General features: G+C 39.5%; 1 protein-coding gene across 1 annotated transcript in view; it reads left to right on the forward strand.

The window, feature by feature from the left end:
* Positions 1-22,371, forward strand: part of LOC134533376 (lachesin-like) — a 120,697-nt gene that overhangs the window by 19,680 nt on the left and 78,646 nt on the right. The window contains exon 3 of the mRNA XM_063370897.1: positions 15,870-16,077. Within this exon, the coding sequence (XP_063226967.1) occupies positions 15,870-16,077 (208 nt within the window). The remainder of the gene's footprint in view (positions 1-15,869; positions 16,078-22,371) is intronic.

The following is a 22,371-nucleotide window of genomic DNA, read 5'->3' on the forward strand; positions in this document are numbered from 1 at the left end:
CTCTGCCAGTCTCTGTTTCTCTCTCTCTCTCTCTCTTGTCCGTGTTCTCCCTGTCTCACCTCTGGAACTCCCAGCTCATCAGTGGTACATCGTACGTTCTCATCTCTCAACCCACCCTCCACTCCCCATGGCAGCTACTGCGTACATTCTGCTCTGGAACTAACCCGGCATGGTTTCTGTAGGGTCACAGAACAGCTAAACATACAGACGTGAAACTCTAGCAGAAGCCCGTGCGAAACGGTTTAACTTCCTTAGAGGGAATCACATCAAGATAATGTGACTCAAATATATGTTGCTCTAAAAATTCAAAATATAATTCTGTGTCAGTTACACATGACATTTATCCTCCATTTATCTAATACATCCAGCAGAAATATGAACCAAACTTAAAACATTCAGCAGTAGGGTAGGTTTATCCCATACTTACTGCGAAGTACGAGAAATCTGCCGGCTTTGACAAGTGAAACGAGGAATGATGACACGTACTATATGTAGTACGAGAAAGACTTGGACAGAGACCTATGCGAAGAGGCGTCAAATCAGTGTGAATAATTGGGCTCTCTGAGATAAAAAAAGTCACTATACAATAAAAACCTTTTCCGTGTTTGGGGCCATCGTGGTTTCCATATTAGTAATTTTTCCGGAGTTTATAACGTGAATACAGTTTCAACGGTAATGCCTATATGTATATACATTATAATTATATTAAAACAAGTTTGTAACAATCTTCTCTATGGATGTACAATGCACGTCTATGCACAGTTGCAATATTGTGGAAATATGATATCTAACACGGTGGAAACATCAGTGAACACGAGTGGCTCCATTGGTGCCGATCTACAGATATGTCGAGCGGAATAATGCCGGTTTAAAGAGCACCTACTATAAGACGAAGACCCAAGTCGTTCATCGCAGATACAGGACCAGCCCGATGCCTGTAAACTTTAAAATGCACGTTGTCTCCAGTTTCTAAAAACGAGCAGTATCCAATCATTGATTGCTTACTTGAGCACAAAAGGGGTTTCACTCTCGCACATACACTTTGACAGGGCTGAGAAGCCGGGTGGTTGAGAGCAGTATTCCACTGGAATCCCTCCCTTCATCCCTCAGGAGAGAGGAGGTACTCCCGCGCGAGGAAGGTCCGTGGCCTTTGCCCTTCCGCCGCCGATGACGACACAAACCACCGCCAGCACCCGGCTCCGCTGAAGCGCCTCTGTGAATAATTAACTGTTTCCCGGGAGTTTTGTGTGTGCCTCTCCTCTGTGGAACACCTGGTTAACTTCTCTGTGGCAAGGCCTAATGCGCGGCCCACAGCCCGTTCGCGAGAAGTCAGCACGCCAGACAGCTCTGCTTCAGATCTACTTCCATAGCTATTCGTGCAGCATACCACCGCACGTAGAGATCAGCATTTGCGTTGACCTTAACACACCAGCATTGCGTGTGAGGACCAAGTAAATAGGAAAACTGTCAATAGGGGGTTGAGGGGTTAGACGATAGTGCTTTGTTTTGTTTTTTTGTCCTTTGAGTTTCCTGATTCACAAACTAACACGTAACTAGGAACAAACCGACCCACCCGAGAGCGAAATTTTCTTTTCGAGAGAACGCGATGCTTTTCATGGCTACATAAAATTCTCCGGATTATTAATCCCAAAGAGAATGTCACTGAACACGAGAAATATTTCTAGCATACCTGTGGTCAGTCTCGCTTTGACTTTTTTTCCACGGATATCATTACAGCAAAAAAAAATTACCTTGTGTACATCAAACTGTGAAGGTTTTTTTTAATAAATTCATTGCAGCTACCCCTAATTAAAATGCTAGTTATTTTTTTTTGTGGAAGTTGCCGGCGTTCGCTAATGAGCATGCGGTGTGAAAGGGTAGTTACAGAGGGTGAAAGGCAACGAATTGGCTCCGTGCTAATTAACAGTGGGTGCATTCTTCATGGATGGGGATACTGCCAGGCATCAAGTGTCCTGCGGTGGTGAGCTGAATAATTCCAGAGCACCCCTCTCAGCGAGCAGAAAAGCACCAAGTTTCTCCAGCTGACCTCTAAGGTGGTGGCGTGTGTGTGTGTGTTTTTTTTTGTAAGTACTTTTGGAACCTCCCTCGCTACAACCACACCACGACCCTGCTATTCAACCCTTCTTGAAATTGACCGGCCGGCTGTGACCACAGGAGGAAGAGAGAGAAAAAAAGAGGGTGAGAGAGGACTGGCTTTATTGCCCGCTTCGCAGACTCAATTTCCTTGGCGGAGGCTTCTGTTGTTTCATTTCTGCTACCTTCTCTCCTCCACTCTCCACTTCTCCCCTCGCCTGCGCTCGAGCATCCGGTCTTTGCCGGTCTCCTCCCCTCCGGCGTTTCCCCCGTCCGCGTCCCCCGGAACACGGGGCAAATTCCCGCCCGCTGGTCTTCTTCCGCTCTGCCGATTCCTCCGCGCTGCGCCCCAACCAGCACGCTCGAGGCTAGCCTCGCTCCCGTCTGAGGCCAGGCAACACGGCTCGTTGCGCGTCCATCGTCCCTGATTTAGTGCCGGCGTGACCAGACTGTAGCTCGGGCCCGCGGCTGCAAGTTAACACCTGTCCGTGCTTTGTGTTTATAACAATCCCTTGTTCCAGAATCATCACAAGTCCGAATATGTGTGTGCTTCTTATTATATGCCTTTTTTAATTCTCGGTATGGTAGATGTCTGAATGGTTGGCCTCCGTGGCGCAGTCGATAACGCACCGGGCTACGGTGCGGGGGCTCTGGGTTCGAATCCCGGGTAAGACATGGATGTAATTTGTGTTGTCTTAATACACCAACAATCACAACTCCAATTTCACAATGACACGGGGTGACATAACAATACAACATTAAGGGGGGGAGATGATTGGCACACTGAAGACTGTCAAACTTGCCTGTGTGCCTCCCATCTTTTAAAAAAAATGGTCAAGCGGCAGCAACCCTCCGTAGCGTAGTCGGGTGCGCACTGGCTTACGGTGCGAGGGGTTCTGGGTTCGAGTCCCGGGTAAGGCATGGGTGTAAATTTGTCAAAGGCAATACAACTGTCACTCTCGCACTATAAGAAATTATAGTAATTAAATGGGGGATGGTTGGCTGTCGGTGATGAAAATCACCAGCCAGCCAAACATTTTTTCGTAATAAATAAAAAATAATAAAAATGGCCGAGCGGTTAAACGCGTATGTTTTCCAACCTAGAGGTCAGAGCTTCGATGGTTTGAATCACAGCACTTCTAATGTATTTTGAATAAAAAAATTTAATTTAATACTTCGATAAGGAACGTATCAGCTCTGGTAGGTAATGAAACACTGATGACCCACCTTAAGCCCAGTAGATACTAATCCACTATAATCAGCTCGTCATTGCTGAAGGTAGATTTATTTATGTATGTAGTACCTACGTTTGCGTGTTGATATAATGTATGACTGACTGGCAGTTTAGGCTATGGAGGGGGTGAGGAACTGACAATGCAGCCGCATTAAACTTCTGGCTCAGTACGTCATCCTGTGCTGTGTTTGTTACTTCTTCTGTCACGCCACTTTGGCTTCAAGAACTGACTTGGTTAAGATTGAACCAGTCTTAGGGCTAGTTAACCGTACATACATTCGTGACCATGCCCATGCAAGCCAATAAATTAGCATTTTGAATGATCTTCGCGTAGTAAAGTCATAGCTATCTGCCGATGAGTTTAATTCCATTTTTTTTTGTTTAGTAAATTGTGTTATCGTGGGAAGTACGTAAGTATATTGTTGTAAGGCCCCAAGACTTGCCAAGATACATCAAATAGTTTGAAATGCCAATCAAATACGACGATCGTTTGACTCGCATTCAAATGCATCTGGTAATTGACAGGCGTGCGACACGACCTCAAAAGTAGTGACTTTTCGAATATAGTGTTGAAAAGTCCGTAGAAAAATATGATCGCCTTGACTCTTAGGTATTTGCTAAGATGGCAATTCCCTCAAACTCCTTTAAAAGGAGTTAAAGTGTGTGGAATAAAACTTCAAGAGTCATGGAGAGCTGTTTAAGATGAAGTAATGACTTTTCGAAAAATTATCAGCAAAGTTGTTTTTCTAAAGCAAATGTTAGGAATAGTTGAGTTTTATTTTCAAATAACTTTTTTTACATTAAAATAGTACACAAATGCTTGAAAATAAAAATATATTTTAGAATTCAATTATTAAATTTGGTTGTCAGGTAATCATAAAATATCTATTGAACAGATCATGAAATGCTTTTTACTTTGAAATGGTTCGAAAATTATATTATTCTTAAATATTGTTTTAAAAATTTCTTTTAATTTTTTTCTTTAATAGGTGAAAACTGGTTAAACGTATTTTCAGGAGTCCTTTATCACATTATACGAGACAAAGTTAGTCCCCGAATTTCCAACTGTTTAACTGCAAACGACGTCGGAGTATTTAGAAACAAAGAAGGCTTGCAAGCCTATTTTTTTTCCCTGAAAAAATTGGTGTCTAGTTCCGTAGGGTCGCCGGGAGGGAGCGTGTCTCATCGACCCAGGTCAAGCACCCTGTTGCAGGCGACACGTCATCAAGACCTCCTCGCTCAGTATCGACACAGCCGTGGACGAGGGGGGGGGGATGGGGAGGGGGAGGGTGCCAGCGTTCACAAGAGCGCCACTTCCAATCCGGCGCTTGTCTGGAGGCCATCGGACATTTCCCTGATCCGCCGATATTGCGTTCGATTGTGGGCGAGGTCCCGTTTCATTCGGCGCTGCTTCGCCGGAACTCTGTGCTACACTGCCGTCGAAGTTTGCTCCCCCGTGTATGCCCCGTACACACTTCTTGTCCGGAAAGTACCTACGTACCGTTTGGTCGTTAAAGAAATAAACTTATTAAAAAAAGGGGGGTTGTCTGTAAAATCGGTTTACGGACGATAATTTTACGTGATAACCTCATAAGAAAACATTGATGAAAAATTGCATGCTTATTAATTTTCAAATATTATTTATAGTTTTTGCAAATTTAATTTAAATAATTTGTTTACATTTAATCACGAACAATTAGTTTAAAAAAAGCCCGCCTTAACCTGTTTGTATATTATAGAAGATTATCTCGCAGCTTTGGTTGGCCGGTTTTTGCACGCTCGGCTCAGGCGGAACGTGACAATGTTTCGTGCGTGCAGCCGGCGTTCATCGATTTATAAGACGTTGCCATGTCAAAAAAAAATTATTGGAAGTTTATTTTACTAAAAATCTTCATCACATTTTCGCACAGTCGCCATTCAGTTCCAAGCATTTTTCGCAACGCTCTGCCAGTTTATTTAACCCCTTCTGCGTACAAGTTCGCCGCCTGGGAATTAAAACCAGTTGACAATCGTAATTTTGTACATTTTGCTGTCATTTCTCACCCACGTTTCGTTAAATCAACCAAAATGAATCCCTTTTCATCCAAAAAAAAAAGTAGCCATAATTTTTCGACTCGAGTGAGGAGATTGCTTAAAGTTTTACCGGAGATGTTTACTGAGCGCCTTTACTTAGGCTTCACGCATTGTGTATTCGAAATCCATTATGCCTATGGCCCAGGCGGCGAATTCCTATGCAGAGGTGTTAAATAAACTGTTTGCGAAAAGTACTTGGAACTGAATGGCGACTATGTGAAAATTTGATGTAGATAATAAACAACTAAAACTTTCAATAAAACAGGTTTTTTCGTCAGTTGATTATTTTTAATGGCCAAACAGTACTTAATTTTCGGACACGCCTTGTACATTTTTTTTCATATGTACAACGATTATTAATGTCTCGAAAATAAATTTAAATGATTGTATATAGCAAACTTATATTGGAGCATTGATATAAAAATTTCAAGGCTGAAATTTAATTCAACGTTTTCGTGAAACATTGTTGTGCAACGTTGCTAACGCGAAAAGGACAAAGAATAGGTACTTGGTCCAAAAGATATATATATTCGAGGTTTCAATTGCCAAAGAAATTTCACTTATATCGCGTGTACTGAGTTACACACGCTTTTTTTTGTAAATAAGTAAATCGTGTATACACTGAGAAACAATTTTGGTTGTAAGAACCAAATTTCTTAACCCACAACACATGTTGACTGTTGTTAAAGTGACAGTAGTAGGGTTTTTTGTACCATAAATATTATCCAGTATCATATGGATTTGCTATAAGTAGGGGCAGGCATTTTTCGCGAATAAATCTGAATGCCTGTTAGACTGCAACAAGATATACCCGCACCAGCGTTTTCTTCCTTGTGATTGGCGGCCGTCGGCGAGAGAAGTCGTTGCCTCATTTGGCCAAGCCACTCAGGACGCTTTTGCTTACGCACTGAACAGCTGTGATTGTTGGTTTAACAATCGACATGTACCTGAAAGAAACCCACCCAATCATGACACACAAACGATAGTACATTGTTTTAACTTTCAGCTAGTCTCAGAATCTTTTCGCGAAATGTGCATGCCCCTAGCTATAAGCAATATTTGTTATGTGTACTGAATTTTTGTTACTGTTTTCTTGTAAATCAGGCTCATAACTATTTTGTGGCCCATGCACTGCTCAACTGTCCCAGCGCTAAGTATTGTAGCTTCTCCTTAATCCTTTGGGTTTGAATAACTGTTATGAATATGTGGTAGTTATTGTCAGGAGAATCATGGATAGGGACCGGAAAAATTCTCGGGTTCAATGACCTCCAGGATTAACTCCATAGTTATACGTACACTTGGTCAAATGTCACCCTCTCATTGGCTGCTGTCTTGTGAGACGTCCGAAAGTAGCAGCCTGTGATTCGATAAAGCTTTGGTTGGGCGTTTCACATTGTCCCAGAGTCATCCAGGTGAGTTGTGAGCCAATAGCAGAGGCAGCACTGAGGTATAACTATTTGTATTTTAGCCTATCGCGAAATGAATTCGCGAATTTTTCCGGTCTCTAATCATGGATTGTTTTAACACAGCAGCTAGGCTCCCATTGACTCAGTCGAATGCGTTGCAAGCTTCCTCTGCCAGTCAGAGCCAGTGATAATAAGTTAAGAAGAATTTACCAAGCGCATTACTGATGAAGTCTGACAGGTTTCAGTAACACATAAAAGTTTATTTTGTTGCCGAATAAACCATAAAAAATTACTGCATTTACAGAACGGAATATTTTTTTATCGTTAGCAGTTTTAAAAATATATTAAATGCAGGTGCAACACTGTAATCATTTTGGATGGTAGAAATGATTATATATATATATATTTTTTTTTTTTTTAACGCATCGCTGAGAGCTGATTCTCAGTACCTTTTACATTTTGACGTGACAACGTCTAATAAATCGAAGAACACCAGCTGCACGCACGAAAAAGTGTCCCGTTACGCTCATTGTCCCGTTACGCACATTGTCCCGTTACGCACATTGTCCCTTTACGCACATTGTCCCGTTACGCACATTGTCCCGTTACGCTCATTGTACGCTTGCGCCGCATCTATCTCTCTTCCACTTGTCCTATCCTTAACAGAATAACACAGATTGGAAGAAGTTAAATAGCGAACATGTATAAAAGTTATAGTTAAAATAATCTGTTCGTTAAAGTAATAAACATATTTGAATTAATGAGCGCAAATAAAAGTAAATTTATGAATTAAATTGTACATTTCATTTCAGTCCTTCTTTGTATCCATACAAAAAAGTGATAATTCAATAAAAATTATTCAATTTTATTCATAAAAGTATGCAATCATTTCATCAATGTTTTGTTATGACGTTTTCACGTTAAACTATCGTCCGTAAACTGACTTTACAGATAACCAATTTTTTTTTTCTTTCGAAAGAGAGTTTGGCGGTTGGAAGTGTGGAGTGTCTACCCCTGCCTAGCTGTGACAGTTTGAGTGGCCCTGGCTTCGGAGGTTCATTTTGGAGCCTTCTGGGACTCGTCAATAAGGGCCCATCAGCCCTCTCTCCCCTTCGCCCAACCTTTTCATCGTTCCTTTTTTTTTTTTTTTTTTTTTAAACTCCTCCCCCACAGCCGGTCGTCTCTGCTTCTCCGCGACATTCTGCTGGTGTCTAGGCGGGAACGAAAATTTTAATAGGCATTTTTTGCTTTAGCGCTTTCGGAAGACGTTCCCAGCTCGCCAGCCGGCGACGAATCTGTAGCACCTTCAATCTTCCAGAGAACGGGACATGATTAGCGTACTCGTGAAGTCGTGCACGAACGAGTTCTTTTTTTTTTTGACGTGAAAACGTCTTACAAATCGATGAACGCCGGTTGCACGCACGAAAGAAGCACGACTCATTGTCACGTTCCGCCTGAGACGAGCGTGCGTGACCCGGCCAACCACCGTGCGAGAAAATCTTCTATAATATCAAACAGGTTAAGGCGGGTTTTTTTAAACTTATTGTTCGTGATTTTTATTTTTAACAAATTATTTAAATTAATTTTTTCAAAAACTGTAAATAATATTTGAAAATTAAAAAGTATGCCATTTTTCATCAACTTTTTTCTTATGACGTTATCACGTAATATTATCGTCTGCAAACCGACTTTACAGACAACACCCTTTTTTTTCTATAACCTCATTTGTGATTTATTAGTAAGGTACAAACATGAATTTTCTTTAAAAAGTAAGAAGCCTACTTTATTTATCTTCTGTGTGTTCGAATAAGCGACCGTTTCTTTCAACGAAGAGCTCCGTGTCACTCACTGCTTTAATATATATTCTAAAACAGTTTGTAAATATTTTTTCCCGCATTTAGCAACAAGACAATTTTTAAGGGTTCGGTGACCTCGATACTAAACTTCCAGCGTGGTTTTACACAGGTGGATGAAACGGGTGAAAGCTGGTTGTTTACGGACTTTTGCGTTTGTTATAAGCCATTGTATTCTTGAATATAAATCAATGACACTTTTTTTCAGAGTTCAGAAAAAAAAATTCGAAACAACTGTAGTTTGTACGCATTATTACGCAGGATCCAATGCAAATTCATGTCACAAAATTTTACTTGTTTCTACAATGCCATTGTTTTAAATTTTCAGTAAATGTTTTTAAAATGTATGTAATTTATAATGGATGAATAGTGTTTGTTTTAAACAAAATTTCAACAATAAAATTAAAAATACTTAACACAACAAAACAGTTTCGATAGTCAACTTCATAAAAGACTAGTTGTGCTAGCAGTGTTCAAACCATACGTATGTGAACTTTAAACATTTATAATTCTCATTGGATTTTTTTTTAAATACTATTTTATTTATTCTGAGGCATAACCTTACGATTCACTTTTACTGTTAGAATCATTACAGCGAGGTAAGATCATTGTTCAAAATATATTTGCTCAGTCGTTTATTGCAATTGCCTTGAAGTTATAATTAGTGTCAATTCTTTCTTGAGAAACAAAAAATTAATTTTCTCATCATCCTATAATATAATAGATAAATTTAATGTAACGATAAATGAATGTTATGCTTTATTATTTTGTAAAAATTGTTGGCACGAATTGGCCTAGCCAAGCTACCACGAGTATTAAGTATTTATCAATGTATGGATTTACTATATTTAGGTTATCCTTTGTATACTTGGAGTGCATCGTTTCCACATTTCCTGTTGCCATGGAGACAGTTTTTTCTTCCACCTTAACTCATTCCATAGTTACGTGGAATCTTTTGTTCACAAAATAATATCTGTTTCAAGTGTAATGAAGTCTAACAATTGTAGTGTGATATTTTATTTCGCAACCATTACTATTCAGTTTAAAAATTTGTAATTTTTTACAAGGAATTAATTGGAAACTAAGTATTTTATTTCAGTAGTATGATTCAAACCGTGCGTATTTTCTAACACATGTGTGTATGACTTTAAAATATGTTTCATAAACTCAAATCCTAGCATTTTCAGATAAACCATTAGTTTTATAGTTTTCACTATAATTTGACAACGCCCTTCCAAAGAATGTTTTTGTATAAATTACAATTTTTTTATCAATGTGGTTATAACTTTAGGTGCAATAGTTTTCTGTACTAGAATCGAATAAACACCACTGACTTATGCATAATGTCCATAAAAGAACATCCCAATTGCAATGATATATTATAACAGTTTAATTTAGACGATTAATAGCAAATCATATATCAAATTGAAGGTAAAACAAGTTAGTTTTTTTTTACAAATTTTCAACCTACAGTCAAATTCTTCCCACACTTTGGTTAACAAGTCCGAAGTAATGGAAGCAATTAGCCTCACTTCTAGATCTCAACTCTGGCAAATCATTAGGTAGCAGTGGAAAGTAGACACAAAAGAAAAAAATCGAATGGCGTTATGTCAGGTGAACGTGGAGGCCAACTAAATAGAGCTCTGTCGCCTCGACCATTACGACCAATCCAACGGTCAGGGACTTGGACGTTGAGCCACTCTAGTACAAATAGATCCAATGGGGAGGGGCTCCATTCTGTTGCTAAATAAAGCTTACAGGTTCACCCTCTACTAATTGGAGAAAGAGCTATTCTTTCGTGCTGCAAAAAGTTTTCGCGCATGCGCTTATATAAAACTGAATTACTCTTTGATTGTGAACTCGAAAGAAAAACTCTGCGACGCTTACAGTTGATGCTGTTAAACTGTATAACTGGGACATTAGCTAGGGACCGGAAAAATTCGCGGATTCAATGACCTCTAGGATAGCCTCCATTATCCTCTGCATTTCTCAAGTAAACGCGCGTGTTCATTGGGTACTAAATTGTGAGGCGTCTCCACTGGGTAGCTTGTGATTCGACTCTTCTTTGGTCGATAGTCTCTCATTGGCCCAGAGAGCTCCAGTTAAACTGCGAGCCAAAAGCAGAACCAGCAGAATTGTACACATGTTTGAATTTCAGCCTATCACGAAATGAATCCGCGAATTTTTCCGGTCTCTAGACATTACGTTTTGGACATGCTGTAGTTAATTGTGCGCAACCAGTTTTTTTTACCCTTGTGGTCCGGAGGTTACGAGCTCCACTCGGAAGAAACGGGCCCGACCTCGCACGCAGTAGCTACTGTAGCGTAGCAGCATGGTCATAGCGCCGCGCCGGGAGGCCAGCAGATGGGAACACATGGCCCACTGGAGGCCCATTTGACCTCACCACGTGTGTTGTGTGTGTATGGGGGGGGGGCTAGGGGGACCTCGCCTCGACACGTGAACATGTGCGCGCTCCTGTCGCTATGTGCTCGCGCACTGGCGGTGTGTTTGTGCCGCACCTTCAGCATCCCCCAGTCCACCCGGGTGTTCAGCGAGGATGACAAACACACAGGGTGTTCGCAAGTTTGCCAGGGCGAAACAAGCAAAATTTTCGTTAGGGAACTCAATTATGTCCCGAAAACAAAACCCCTGATAAGATAATCGGTTAAATTACTCGCACTCCAAATTCGCCAATTATTATTTCAATCAGTGAAATTAAAAGTCATTAAAAATTTTCAAGTTTTCTTTTTTTTTTGACGTGAATCAGTCTTATAGATTTGGATGCGAGTTTGAAAAGTGGAGGATAGATTTTCAAACGTTATAAAACACAAACCGGTCTTAATGTAATCAAAATGCGCAAATATATAGAAATGCGAAGTGAGAAGTATGCTTACAGTATGCTGCCGCCGAGTTGCGTCCTTCTGCTCACTACCTGTAGGGGCCCGGCAGTTGGGGGGGGGGGGATGCAAGACTGGAAACGAGGAGTGACAGCGCCCTGTTAGCGCAGGGATTCGCTTTCAGTGTTCCTCAGTCAGGTTTAATGCTGATCTCGTGTCTGTCTGGCGTGGGAGCCTGACGTTGCTAAGAGACACGACCGATTTAGCCTCGGCCTTAGAAACTAAGTGGGGGAGCAGAATACAGGCAGTTCGCGACTGGTCGGCCAAATCATTTTAGTTTCACGAGAACTCAAGCAATCGCTCGAGTTTAGTAACGCAACATTTTGAAACCTGAAAGAATAAACCGTAAAAAAATAAACTGATGATGAGTGAAGTAGGATTGTCCCTTTAGTCAACACCGAGATCAGTAAAGACGGACGACGGAAGCAACGAAGATTCGGGATGGTGACGTAGTGGAGTCTATCAGGAAGACGGGAAGACCCTGAGAAACCCCATACACCTATGGAACCGTCCGTCACTTTTCTCTCTCTCTATCTCCATATCTCCATCGCTCTATCTCTCAATATCTCCATCGCTCTATCTCTCAATGTCTCCATCGCTCTATCTCTCAATGTCTCCATCGCTCTATCTCTCTCTCTATAACCCGAAATTTCAACTCCTATAGTCTTGGCTGAAGGCAAATTATCTAACATCACAGACACCGCGCCCCTAACTGCAGAAATTCTTGTGCTATCTGAATGTCTTTGTCTGTACTGTCGTCATTTTGCTGTCCATTATACTTGTTTAGTTTCATGGTTGGGTCCATGTGTTCAACATCAGCTGATTTAGGCTTGTACTCTGGGAATTTGTGTTTTCAAGTTTATTTCGTACTAGCTAATAACCCGCGGCTTCGCTCGCATAATTTCTGAGTATTGCTAAAAATGTTACCATTAAAAATTTATGAGATTAATTCCAAAAATATTTACTGAATAATTAGACAAAATAGATTGGCAGATGCATAAAATATTTATTTTATAGCATAACTGTTTAAGAATGAAATTTTTGGAGTAGTTATGCGTAGGCCCTCTTTTTAGTTTATATTAAGTATCTGATTTTAAAATTTCTGTTTCAGAGTGTTAGAAGATATATTTTACTTTGATGAAATCACACTTATCTCCATTTCATTTCATGAAGTAAATAATTTTTTAAAAAATCTTAACGTTACACTTAAATTTGTTGACATAGTTAATATCATCTTTTACACTGAAACTTTCATTTAATCTGGTTATAGATATTCTTAGAATTATTAAATAATTTCACCTTATTACAATTACGTTCCATTATTTAAGGATATTTGATAAAATCACATTTTTATTTGAAATATAAAATACAGATATCAAATTCATTATACAACATTAGAGTCGACACTTAGTTTACTTAGTATTACTTAAACAATATCCCCAAATTTTTTATCCCTCACCTCTTTTCCCACAGGTATGCCAATGTAAAAATTAAGAAAACTAAGTAAATATTAAAAATTATTTTTTACCAAACAAAAACCAAACTCAACCCCTTTATTTCTTTTAACCACCGAGGTGCAGATACATTCATCTTTGTTGGCGATTCCTGACAACCAGAGTGAAACAAGAATGGGGGGGGGGGTGTTTGTCCAAGGAGTAGCTGTATTCGCTCGGGCAACCCACTGGTTGGTAAGGGGGGAGGGGGGGCAGCTAGTGACCTTATGACCCGTGGTGCTCAGTCTTCTTCATCGGCGGGCATCCAGCGAGGGTTCCCTGAATCTGGACGAAACATAACCGCATTGTCCCCCCCCTCCTTCACCGGGGCGCGCTCAGCCAGGTCCAACCAACGCCCTCGACCCTCTCCACCCCCCCCCCCCCCACCCCACCAAGCTTCAAACTGAAATTGCGTTACTGGAGTCATCCCCAGGGACGCTTCCTGCAGGAGATGGGTAGCGTCCTCCGGGTACACGAGGCGGGAGGGTTGGGGGAAGAGGAAGAAGGATAAAGAGGGGGGAGATGGAAGCGGAGGGTGAAATCCATCAAGTTCCTATATCCTCCCGTCCGCTCCCAGAGATTTCCAGCTTTCGACGGTGATTAAATTTATCTCCGCATGTTTGATCTTCGGGCCCCGGACCAGAAAGAGACGGACACAGGAAGAACTGACCGCGCGGACAAAGCCCGGGAGAGTTTTTCCAAAGCAATAACTGGTTTTAACTGTCTTCAAATAATGTCTCGAAAATGTTCTGTGATCGGGAGTGAATTCTTTTTTTTTGCGGGGAAGTATGGAGGATATGTTGTTAGTTTCCTGGGAAGTGTTGATAATACTTTTTTTTTCATTCATAGCGACAGATGGTGACTTTCAGCCCATCGCTTTATAATAATATGTTAAAATTATTACTCAAGGCAGTTAATTATTGGAGGCAACTTTCTTGCCGACTTGACTTTCTTATTTATTTGTTTTGAGATACTTTCTCACCATTTCTTTAAGGTATTTGAGCTGTTGACCACACTTGTTATGTTTGGAGTTATTGGAGTTAACCGTAGGATTTTAAAACTGCAATATAATATAAAATGTGGGAAAAATCCAGCCAAAAGTTTTTTTTTTTTTGCAAATTACAATTATGTATTTCGAGTACTGTGGGTGTAATGGTCACAAAAAAAAAATTGTGTCAATGTGCACACTTTCGTCTTTGTTGCTACTCGCCCAAATATGCCTTTTTTCCTTGAAACGAATCATGTGATTGTGTGAACAAATTCACTATAGATTAATACTGGACAGCTAAGAGAGTTTTATTGCCCCACTATTCTTTTAGATGACAGTACATATATTAATTTCCAACATTTTTTTTAATTGAAAATCGTATACACCAGCATCATGAAACTATGACAAAAACTTTTTTATCGTAATGTAGATTTATGAAAAAAAGTAAACCACTTGTGTTAAAATATTTCTAGTAAATGTAAAAAAAAATTACTAATAATAAAATACATAATATAAATATTTATTTGTACAATGTTATTATACTGATACTTTTTGCTGATAGGTTATTTATACACGCTCGCTTTTGTCGCTAGGATAGAGCTATTAAATAATGTTTTTCATGTAAGTAAGAAGATAGTAAGTAAGTGTGTACACTCTTTGCCATATTAATATTGAATTTAAAATGAGAACGATCACGCACCCTTTTTTTTCCTTATCTGGATTGTAAAATATTTTTGTGGTTATAAGGATAATTAATACTTATTTATATCTGATATGTAGTAAAGATCTTTTTTTAAGCAATATTGAATTCATAATTGTAATTTTTAACGAGAATATCAAGCGAGTTTATGTCAAGTGATTAAACTGAATTCTGGAATATGTTTTAGAATTTATACACATGTGGTTTATTTTGCTAATTAATTGATAATCAGAGTAACTTAAACTCAAGGCCTGGTTTCACATTGTTTGTTGGTTGTTTGTTAGTTATTTATTAATTTTTTCGTAAATGTAGAAAAAAATTCCTGTAAATATATTCAGACAGCTATCTTGCATTTGCTGATGGATGGTTAGTTTTATCATTTAAAAAACTACTAAAAATTATAGTCGGGCTTTAACATGTTACTGAAGAGATTATAACCATTCAGATTTGCTTGAATTTTTACCGATGCTTTATCGATATATGCTGAGGTAGTTTAACACAAAATATAAAAGACAAGAATTCAATAATATCAAGTTTCTTCTGGAAATCACTCTAATAATAGAGGAGACAGTAATAATAACCACCATGACGTGTGAGAACAATACTGATGTCTAGCATGTCTGGGACAACCCCCTGGTGCAAACCTTCTATCTGGCACAGCTCACCGTAAGGCTGACTCTCGCTGAGTCCACATTAAACCACCATATGATCCTGACCATCCACCATGGCGTGTTTCCGAGCCTTCAGGATAATACTGATATCTAGCGTGTCTGAAACAACCCCCTTGTACATCCCTACTCTCTAGCGCGGCTGTCTGTAGGTCTGACCCTCACCGAGTCAGTCTGGTGGTGGCGATCCACATGTCCAGTGTGTTTCACACGATCCCTTGGTATATACATTCTCTCTGATGCGGCTGTCTGTAGGGCTTACTTTCGCTGTGCCTGTCAGGTGGCATGTATCCACATCGACCACCAGAAGATCCTGAACATATCTCATGAAGAATGGGTCCAGGCCTTCAGGACAATTCTGGTGTCTAGATTGTCTTTCAAAACACTAGACAATACTGACGTTCTCTTTGGCGCGGCTCTCTGTAGGACTAACACTCTCTGCGTGTGTGTGTGTGCCCGGAAGGTGGCGTGGATCCACATCGACCGGCAGATGATCCTGACGATCCACCGGCACGTGATCGCGCGCGTGCCGCGCTTCAGCGTGTCGCACGACAACCAGAAGACGTGGCTGCTGCACGTGAGCGGCGTGCAGCAGGAGGACCGCGGCTACTACATGTGCCAGGTCAACACGGAGCCCATGATCAGCCAGGTCGGCTACCTGCAGGTCGTCGGTGAGTGTCCGTGCCTACCGTACCTACACCGTGTGTGCAATAACTACTGCTTCATTTCTATTAACTATCCTAGCTAAAGCCCAGCATGCGTTGCAATGCCTAAAACAAATTTTGTTTGACGTGACAACGTCTCATAAATCGATGAACGCCGGCTGCGCGCACGAAAAAATTGTCATTTTCCACCTGAGCTGAGCGTGCAAGAACCGGCCAACCACCGTGCGAGGAAATCTATACTAATATTATAAAGCTGAAGAGTTTGTTTGTTTGTTTGTTTGAACGCGCTAATCTCAGGAAACACTGGTCCGATTTGAACAATTATTTCAGTTTTGGATAGTACATTTATCGAGGAAGGCTATAGGCTATATTATATTATCAATAACATTAGATCATTACTAAAAGTCCAATTTAGAATCAAATGCGTTGGAGGGGGTTAGATACCACATGCAGTACATGTACGATGTTATCAAATGCGTTGGAGGGGGTTAGATATCACATGCAGTACATGTACGATGTTGGCAATGCCGCAGGCGCCAGAAGTTTATTTCCTATTGTCTATTAACATTGTTGCCACGCACTAGATGCCTTATCATTCTTAATTTTCCCATACAAGTAAAAAACACCCGTGTGATATTAACAACGAAGCAATCAGTACCCTCATATATAATACATAGAGATAGTGTGAGGTATATATGTAGATATAAAGAGATAAATACACATAGAGAGATACATAGATATATAGGACTATAGATGCAGATAGAGATAAATATATATATATAGAGACATGGATAGATTATTTGTATATGTGTAACTACTTCAAACCTATTACAAAAGAAAACTGGATGAGGCATTGCAATGCATGCCGAGCATTAGCTAGATAATGGAATCTTTTCAATATTAGTAATCCCTTATTTTTCAGGTTTTTTTTCTATATTGCTTTATAGAGTCTAGATTACATACAGACCAGGTAAATAACTATAAACTGGCAGAACAACGTCTGTCGGGATCTGAAAGTGGTATAAATTATTTTGCACACTTGACATTCAAATTAAGAAGACAATTACTAACTACATCTGATCTCTAAACAGTACCCCTTCACCCTGTGTTCAGCCCGGGCAACGCTGGGTACTGCAGCTAGTCTTCTATAATATCAAGTAGGTTAAGGCGGGATTTTTAACTAATTTTTCGTGATTTTTATTTAAACAAATTATTTAAATTAATTTTTCCAAAAACTGTAAATAATATTTGAAAAATAAAAAGTATGCAATTTTTCATTAACGTTTTCTTATGACGTTATCACGTAAAATTATTGTCCGTAAACCGACTTTATAGATAACCCCCCTTTTTTTGTAATTTGTTTGAAGTAAATACACATATACAAAGCATCTATCTCTATATATATGTGTATTTCTATATTTCTCTTTATATCTCTATCTATATAAACCTCTCTCATCTCTCTTTATATATCTGTATACATATCTCTATCTATCTCCTCTATACAACTATATATATATATATAAAAGTGTCACTCATATCAATGAAAATATTAAAGTCTATGTTTTTACCTATCCACATTTTTATTATCTTTTAACCTGTCACAGGTGTTATATAGGTATATAAAAACACGCGCGTATTCGAATGCAACGTTGTGTCAAAATTTCAAAGCACTCGGTGAAGAACTTTCTGAGATTAAAGATATTTAAGGAACGAAATTTTCAATTTTTTTATGTATAGATTATTTCAAATATATTATGTTATATTATGAGCTATATTTTTAACTATTTTCTACATTATTCGTGTTATAATCATTCTTCCCGAATCCAGAGGAATTAAATATCCTTTGGTAGGAGCCTATTCAAAATACATCAGAATTAATTACCTCATCAGAGTAATTAATACACAAATATTCAGAAAAAATGTTCTTGCACTTGCATTCATCTTAATTATCCAAAATATTAATTAAGTTATAAATTGTTTTGTTCAAAAATAATTTATTAAACATACTATTTAAATATTTTAAAATAAGTTTAAAAACATGGTATTTATTGGCCCAATATGAATTTGATTGGCAAAAATACACGAAAAACCAATTGGCCACACATTCTTCCACCATGGTTTCAACCATGAGACTGGCTCCCAAAACCTATTCCAATACCTATTCTTACACATGTTACTTCCCCCACCATCACAATGTCATAGCCACCATATTGGTTTATCTGGCCGTATACATATAGCTTGTGCTAGTGTCGATCTCCATCTTAGTTGACTTATATTACGCTAGTGTGCTCTAGTGTCAACAGCCACAGATATTTCATATTGGCAGGCATCTTTTCGGCCATCCAGTTGTTGTTTATAATGAAATTCTTAAAATATTATATATATAATAAAATTGAGACTCCCTTTATATGAGCAAAATGAAATGTACCTGTTCATAGCTATTAAAATTTTAGGTGAGTACAAGATTTATTTTGTTTGTTATTTTTTTCTTATTTACGTAATCATTATAATCAATGAACACTCATGACAATAGTCATGCCACAATATTTTTTTGTCATACTTTCCTATGTGTTTTCGTGAAAAGTGGTAAATAAGAAATAGATGTTTAGGAATAAGAAGAAAAAAAATGTGGCAAAGAAGAGGAATTTCCAGAAGAGACAATGTAAAGCTCAGATGTTTACGAAGCTTTTACGAACGATGACGATGTCGAAACCGGCGAGTTACAAACACTCCAGGCTCCTCGACCCAAGGGTAAAGATTCACGTCATCAATCTCGGGCGATGTATTCTCACCACACTACCACACTCTGTTAACTTGTACTTGCCCATCCTTCTCAAGTTTCGCCAGCTGCAACACGAGGGAGTATCGATTCTCTCGAGGTGTCAGTGGTGATCGATTATGTCTGCGGGTAACCGGCTGCGGTAATTAGAGCCCCCGGCGAAGTGAACTACTGCGCCCAGACTTGCCTCTAATGTCAGTTAACTTGGAGTTTTAATTGATAAGGTCCCGGCACGAGTCTACGCTCCGCGCGAAGAGAGGATTTGTCTTCATTAGCCTCCAGTTGCGCTCTCATCAATGCCGTTTAAGTAGCAGGAACTTACTTGGATTAAAATAACATTTTTTCCATAGTTCAAAGTTTTAAAAAATATATCTCATAAATATGAGGTACATCCAGTGAAATGAGTATCTATAAACTTTGGAACAGACTCATAACCGTTAGTTCATTGTTTTGCCATACACATAAATATATATTTTTTCGCTTTAAAAATTTTTAGTTTGAAAAACGTACAACTACTGATATGTGTATGTTTTCTCTCGATCGAAAGTTTTTTTTTTTTTTTAATTATTGACCCTCCACTATTCAGGCATCACCTTTACTGAAGTTTGTGAATAGTCGTAGCACCAACTACACATTTCAGCAAGATGAATATTAAGCAGCAAATAATTAATTACTAGTACAGCACCGGTGAGGATACTCCTAAAATAACGAATCAAGTTTGCTTAAACATTTTAGTAAACCTAATTTTAAAAAATGACATTAATCAATAATATGCAATTGGAAGCGTCGGCTTTATTCAGGAGACTGTTTTATCCCGTTACAATGAGGTAGTAACACGTTAAGTTGCATAATTTTTTTGTGGATCGTAGCAAGTAAGTTTTTCTGCTTTTCAAACAATTGTCTGAATGTCAGCTCCTGATCAGTAGGGACTGGAAAAATTCGCGGTTTCAATGACCACTAGGATAGACTCCACGATTCTCTATATGTACTCGGGCAACTATCACCTGGTCATTGGCTACCGACTCGGGACACCTGTTTACTTAGATTCTTATGATTAGAGACCGGAAAAATTCGCGGATTCATTTCGTGATAGTCTGAAATTCAAACATGTGTACAATTCTGCTGGTTCTGCTATTGGCTTCCAGTTTAACTGGAGCTCTCTGAGCCAATGAGAGACTATCGACCAAAGAAGCGTCGAATCACAAGCTACCCAGTGGAGACGCCTCACAATTTAGTACCCAATGAACACGCGTGTTTACTTGAGAAATGCAGAGGATAATGGAGGCTATCCTAGAGGTCATTGAATCCGTGAATTATTCCGGTCCCTACTTATGATTCGATACTTCTTTTGTTGAGTGTTTGCCATTGGCTCAGAGTCCTTCAGGTAAATTGCGGTCCAATCACTGACGCAGCATTAAGCTAAACGAGTTTGGATTCCAGCCGGTCTGGAAAGGAATCCGCGAATTTTTCCGGTCTCTGCTGATCAGCGCTCCTATTCGGCGACCGTGTGGCTTGACGGGCCGGTGTCGACCTGTTCGGCAGCAGCGAGTCAACTGCGTCCAGAGAGAGCTGAGCTCCTTAATCCCGTCTTGGGCCGGCTTTGCTCCTTCCCAGTTCCCCCCCCCCCCCCTTAAGGTCCTGGGGTCTCCTCATCAGCATGCACGGCGACCAGGGGCTTGTTTTAATTCAGGCGGATCCGCCCGAGGCGACTGCAACTTTTCTGTATATTTAGGAACAACTTCCTGTGTGCCCGGCAAAAAAAAAGTAAATAAAGAAGGCTGTGCGCGCGTCCTGGTAGGACTAGACTGGCTGAATTATCCAGGGAGTCAAAGAGTCTTCTGCGTGCTCAAGGAGCCCCATGAATATTTATGGCGGCGGTATTTTTCCTTCCTGTATTCCGACCCAGGACCTCGTACTTTTCAATCTCCTCATATTTTGTGGACCATATAAAACGGAGTCTCCGAAAGTCCTTAGGGTTAAAACTTAGTTTATACTCCTTAAAAGTTGACAAACTTGCATGGCTTTTCTTAAATATTTTCACATTCCCGTAATACATTTTGTTCGGTAAAGTCTTTTGTATTTTTTTAATATTTTTTTCTACTTGTGAGTCACTATAAATAAACGGGATTTCACGATTTGGGCTTACAGTTATGTGACCACGCTAAGATATCACTTCAGCATAACACGAAATACCGAAATGAGATGGCACAATTTTAAAATATTGAACTCACATTCGGAAGAACCTGCGCTCGAATTACAGTACAGGAATCTACGTTTTCCATAGTTTCCCAAAACTATTCCAGGTTATTTCCAAAATTGTTCCGGGAATGCTTCCTAGCTGTTTGTCAAGGCTGGTTCCTTCTCGGATTGCCCTAATTGTGCTGTGCTTCAAGTAACCTTAAGCGACCTTAATCTCTATAAATGCGTAGATTTTATTTTACAATGAATAAATGTGGTTTCTCATAATATGTATATCCACCAGAATTCAAATAATTAATGTGGTCATTGCAGACTTCAAAAAAAATAATTTTTTTCATTAATATGACTTCTGGGCCACCAATATATAAATTTGTCCTAAGAAAATGAAAGAAAATCTAGATAGCCGTTGGAACCAAGCACCTCACAAAAAATATCAACCAATATAGTAACTAAAATGTCCACATTTGGGAAGGATTTTATTGATAGCTTGGAACGAAATCGCCCCCGTGAAACTTGTGTATCATTACTAGTGAATAGGGACCGGAAAAATTCGCGAATTCAATGGCCCACAGGATGGACTCCAAGATCCTCTATGCACTCGGACAAATTACATCCGCTCATTGGCCACTGACTCGTGACAACTATTAACTAGGATGCTTTTGATTCGATAATTCTTTCGTTGAGGATTATTCATTGGCTCTGATTCCTTCAGACAACCTGTGGTCCAATCACTGAAGCAGCAAAAGGTTAAACACATTTGGATTCCAGTATATCACGAAATAAAACAGCGAATTTTTCCGGTCTCTACTAGTGAATCATGACAGTGGTTTCAAAGATACTCGTCAGAGGTAACTCAGAACATACGCCCGTGTTTAAGGGACCCACCTCGTCAGGGGTGTATGTGTCAGTGAGGCGGGATGATAAGAGCGACGCTCTCTGGTATCTCTAGCGCAGTGTCACCTCTAAGCGCAAGGCTCTGAACTGGTGCGCAGTCTTCTCGTCTTGCATAGGAGAAATATTTCATTTTGAGAGGTGGCAGTAACATGATATGGCGAAGAAATTGAGTTTAAGGTGTAATGCCAGTCCCTTAAGTACTTTCAAGAATGTTTACGGGTTGTTTTACGTCTAAAAATTACTCTGAAAACACGCAATTTAGTCAATTTAGCTCTCCTGAAAGTACGGTTTAAAAACTTAATCTGGAAAATAAAATCCTTATGGCCCTCAGCGAACTCTTAAATGCTTTTCGTAAACAGACCCCAACCGGATATCTTGAGTAGATTTCAAATCACGTTCTTTTTCATGAAGCTATGCTCACCGTATGT

Source organism: Bacillus rossius, chromosome 6, assembly GCF_032445375.1.
Source record: "Bacillus rossius redtenbacheri isolate Brsri chromosome 6, Brsri_v3, whole genome shotgun sequence".
NCBI lineage: Eukaryota > Metazoa > Arthropoda > Insecta > Phasmatodea > Bacillidae > Bacillus > Bacillus rossius.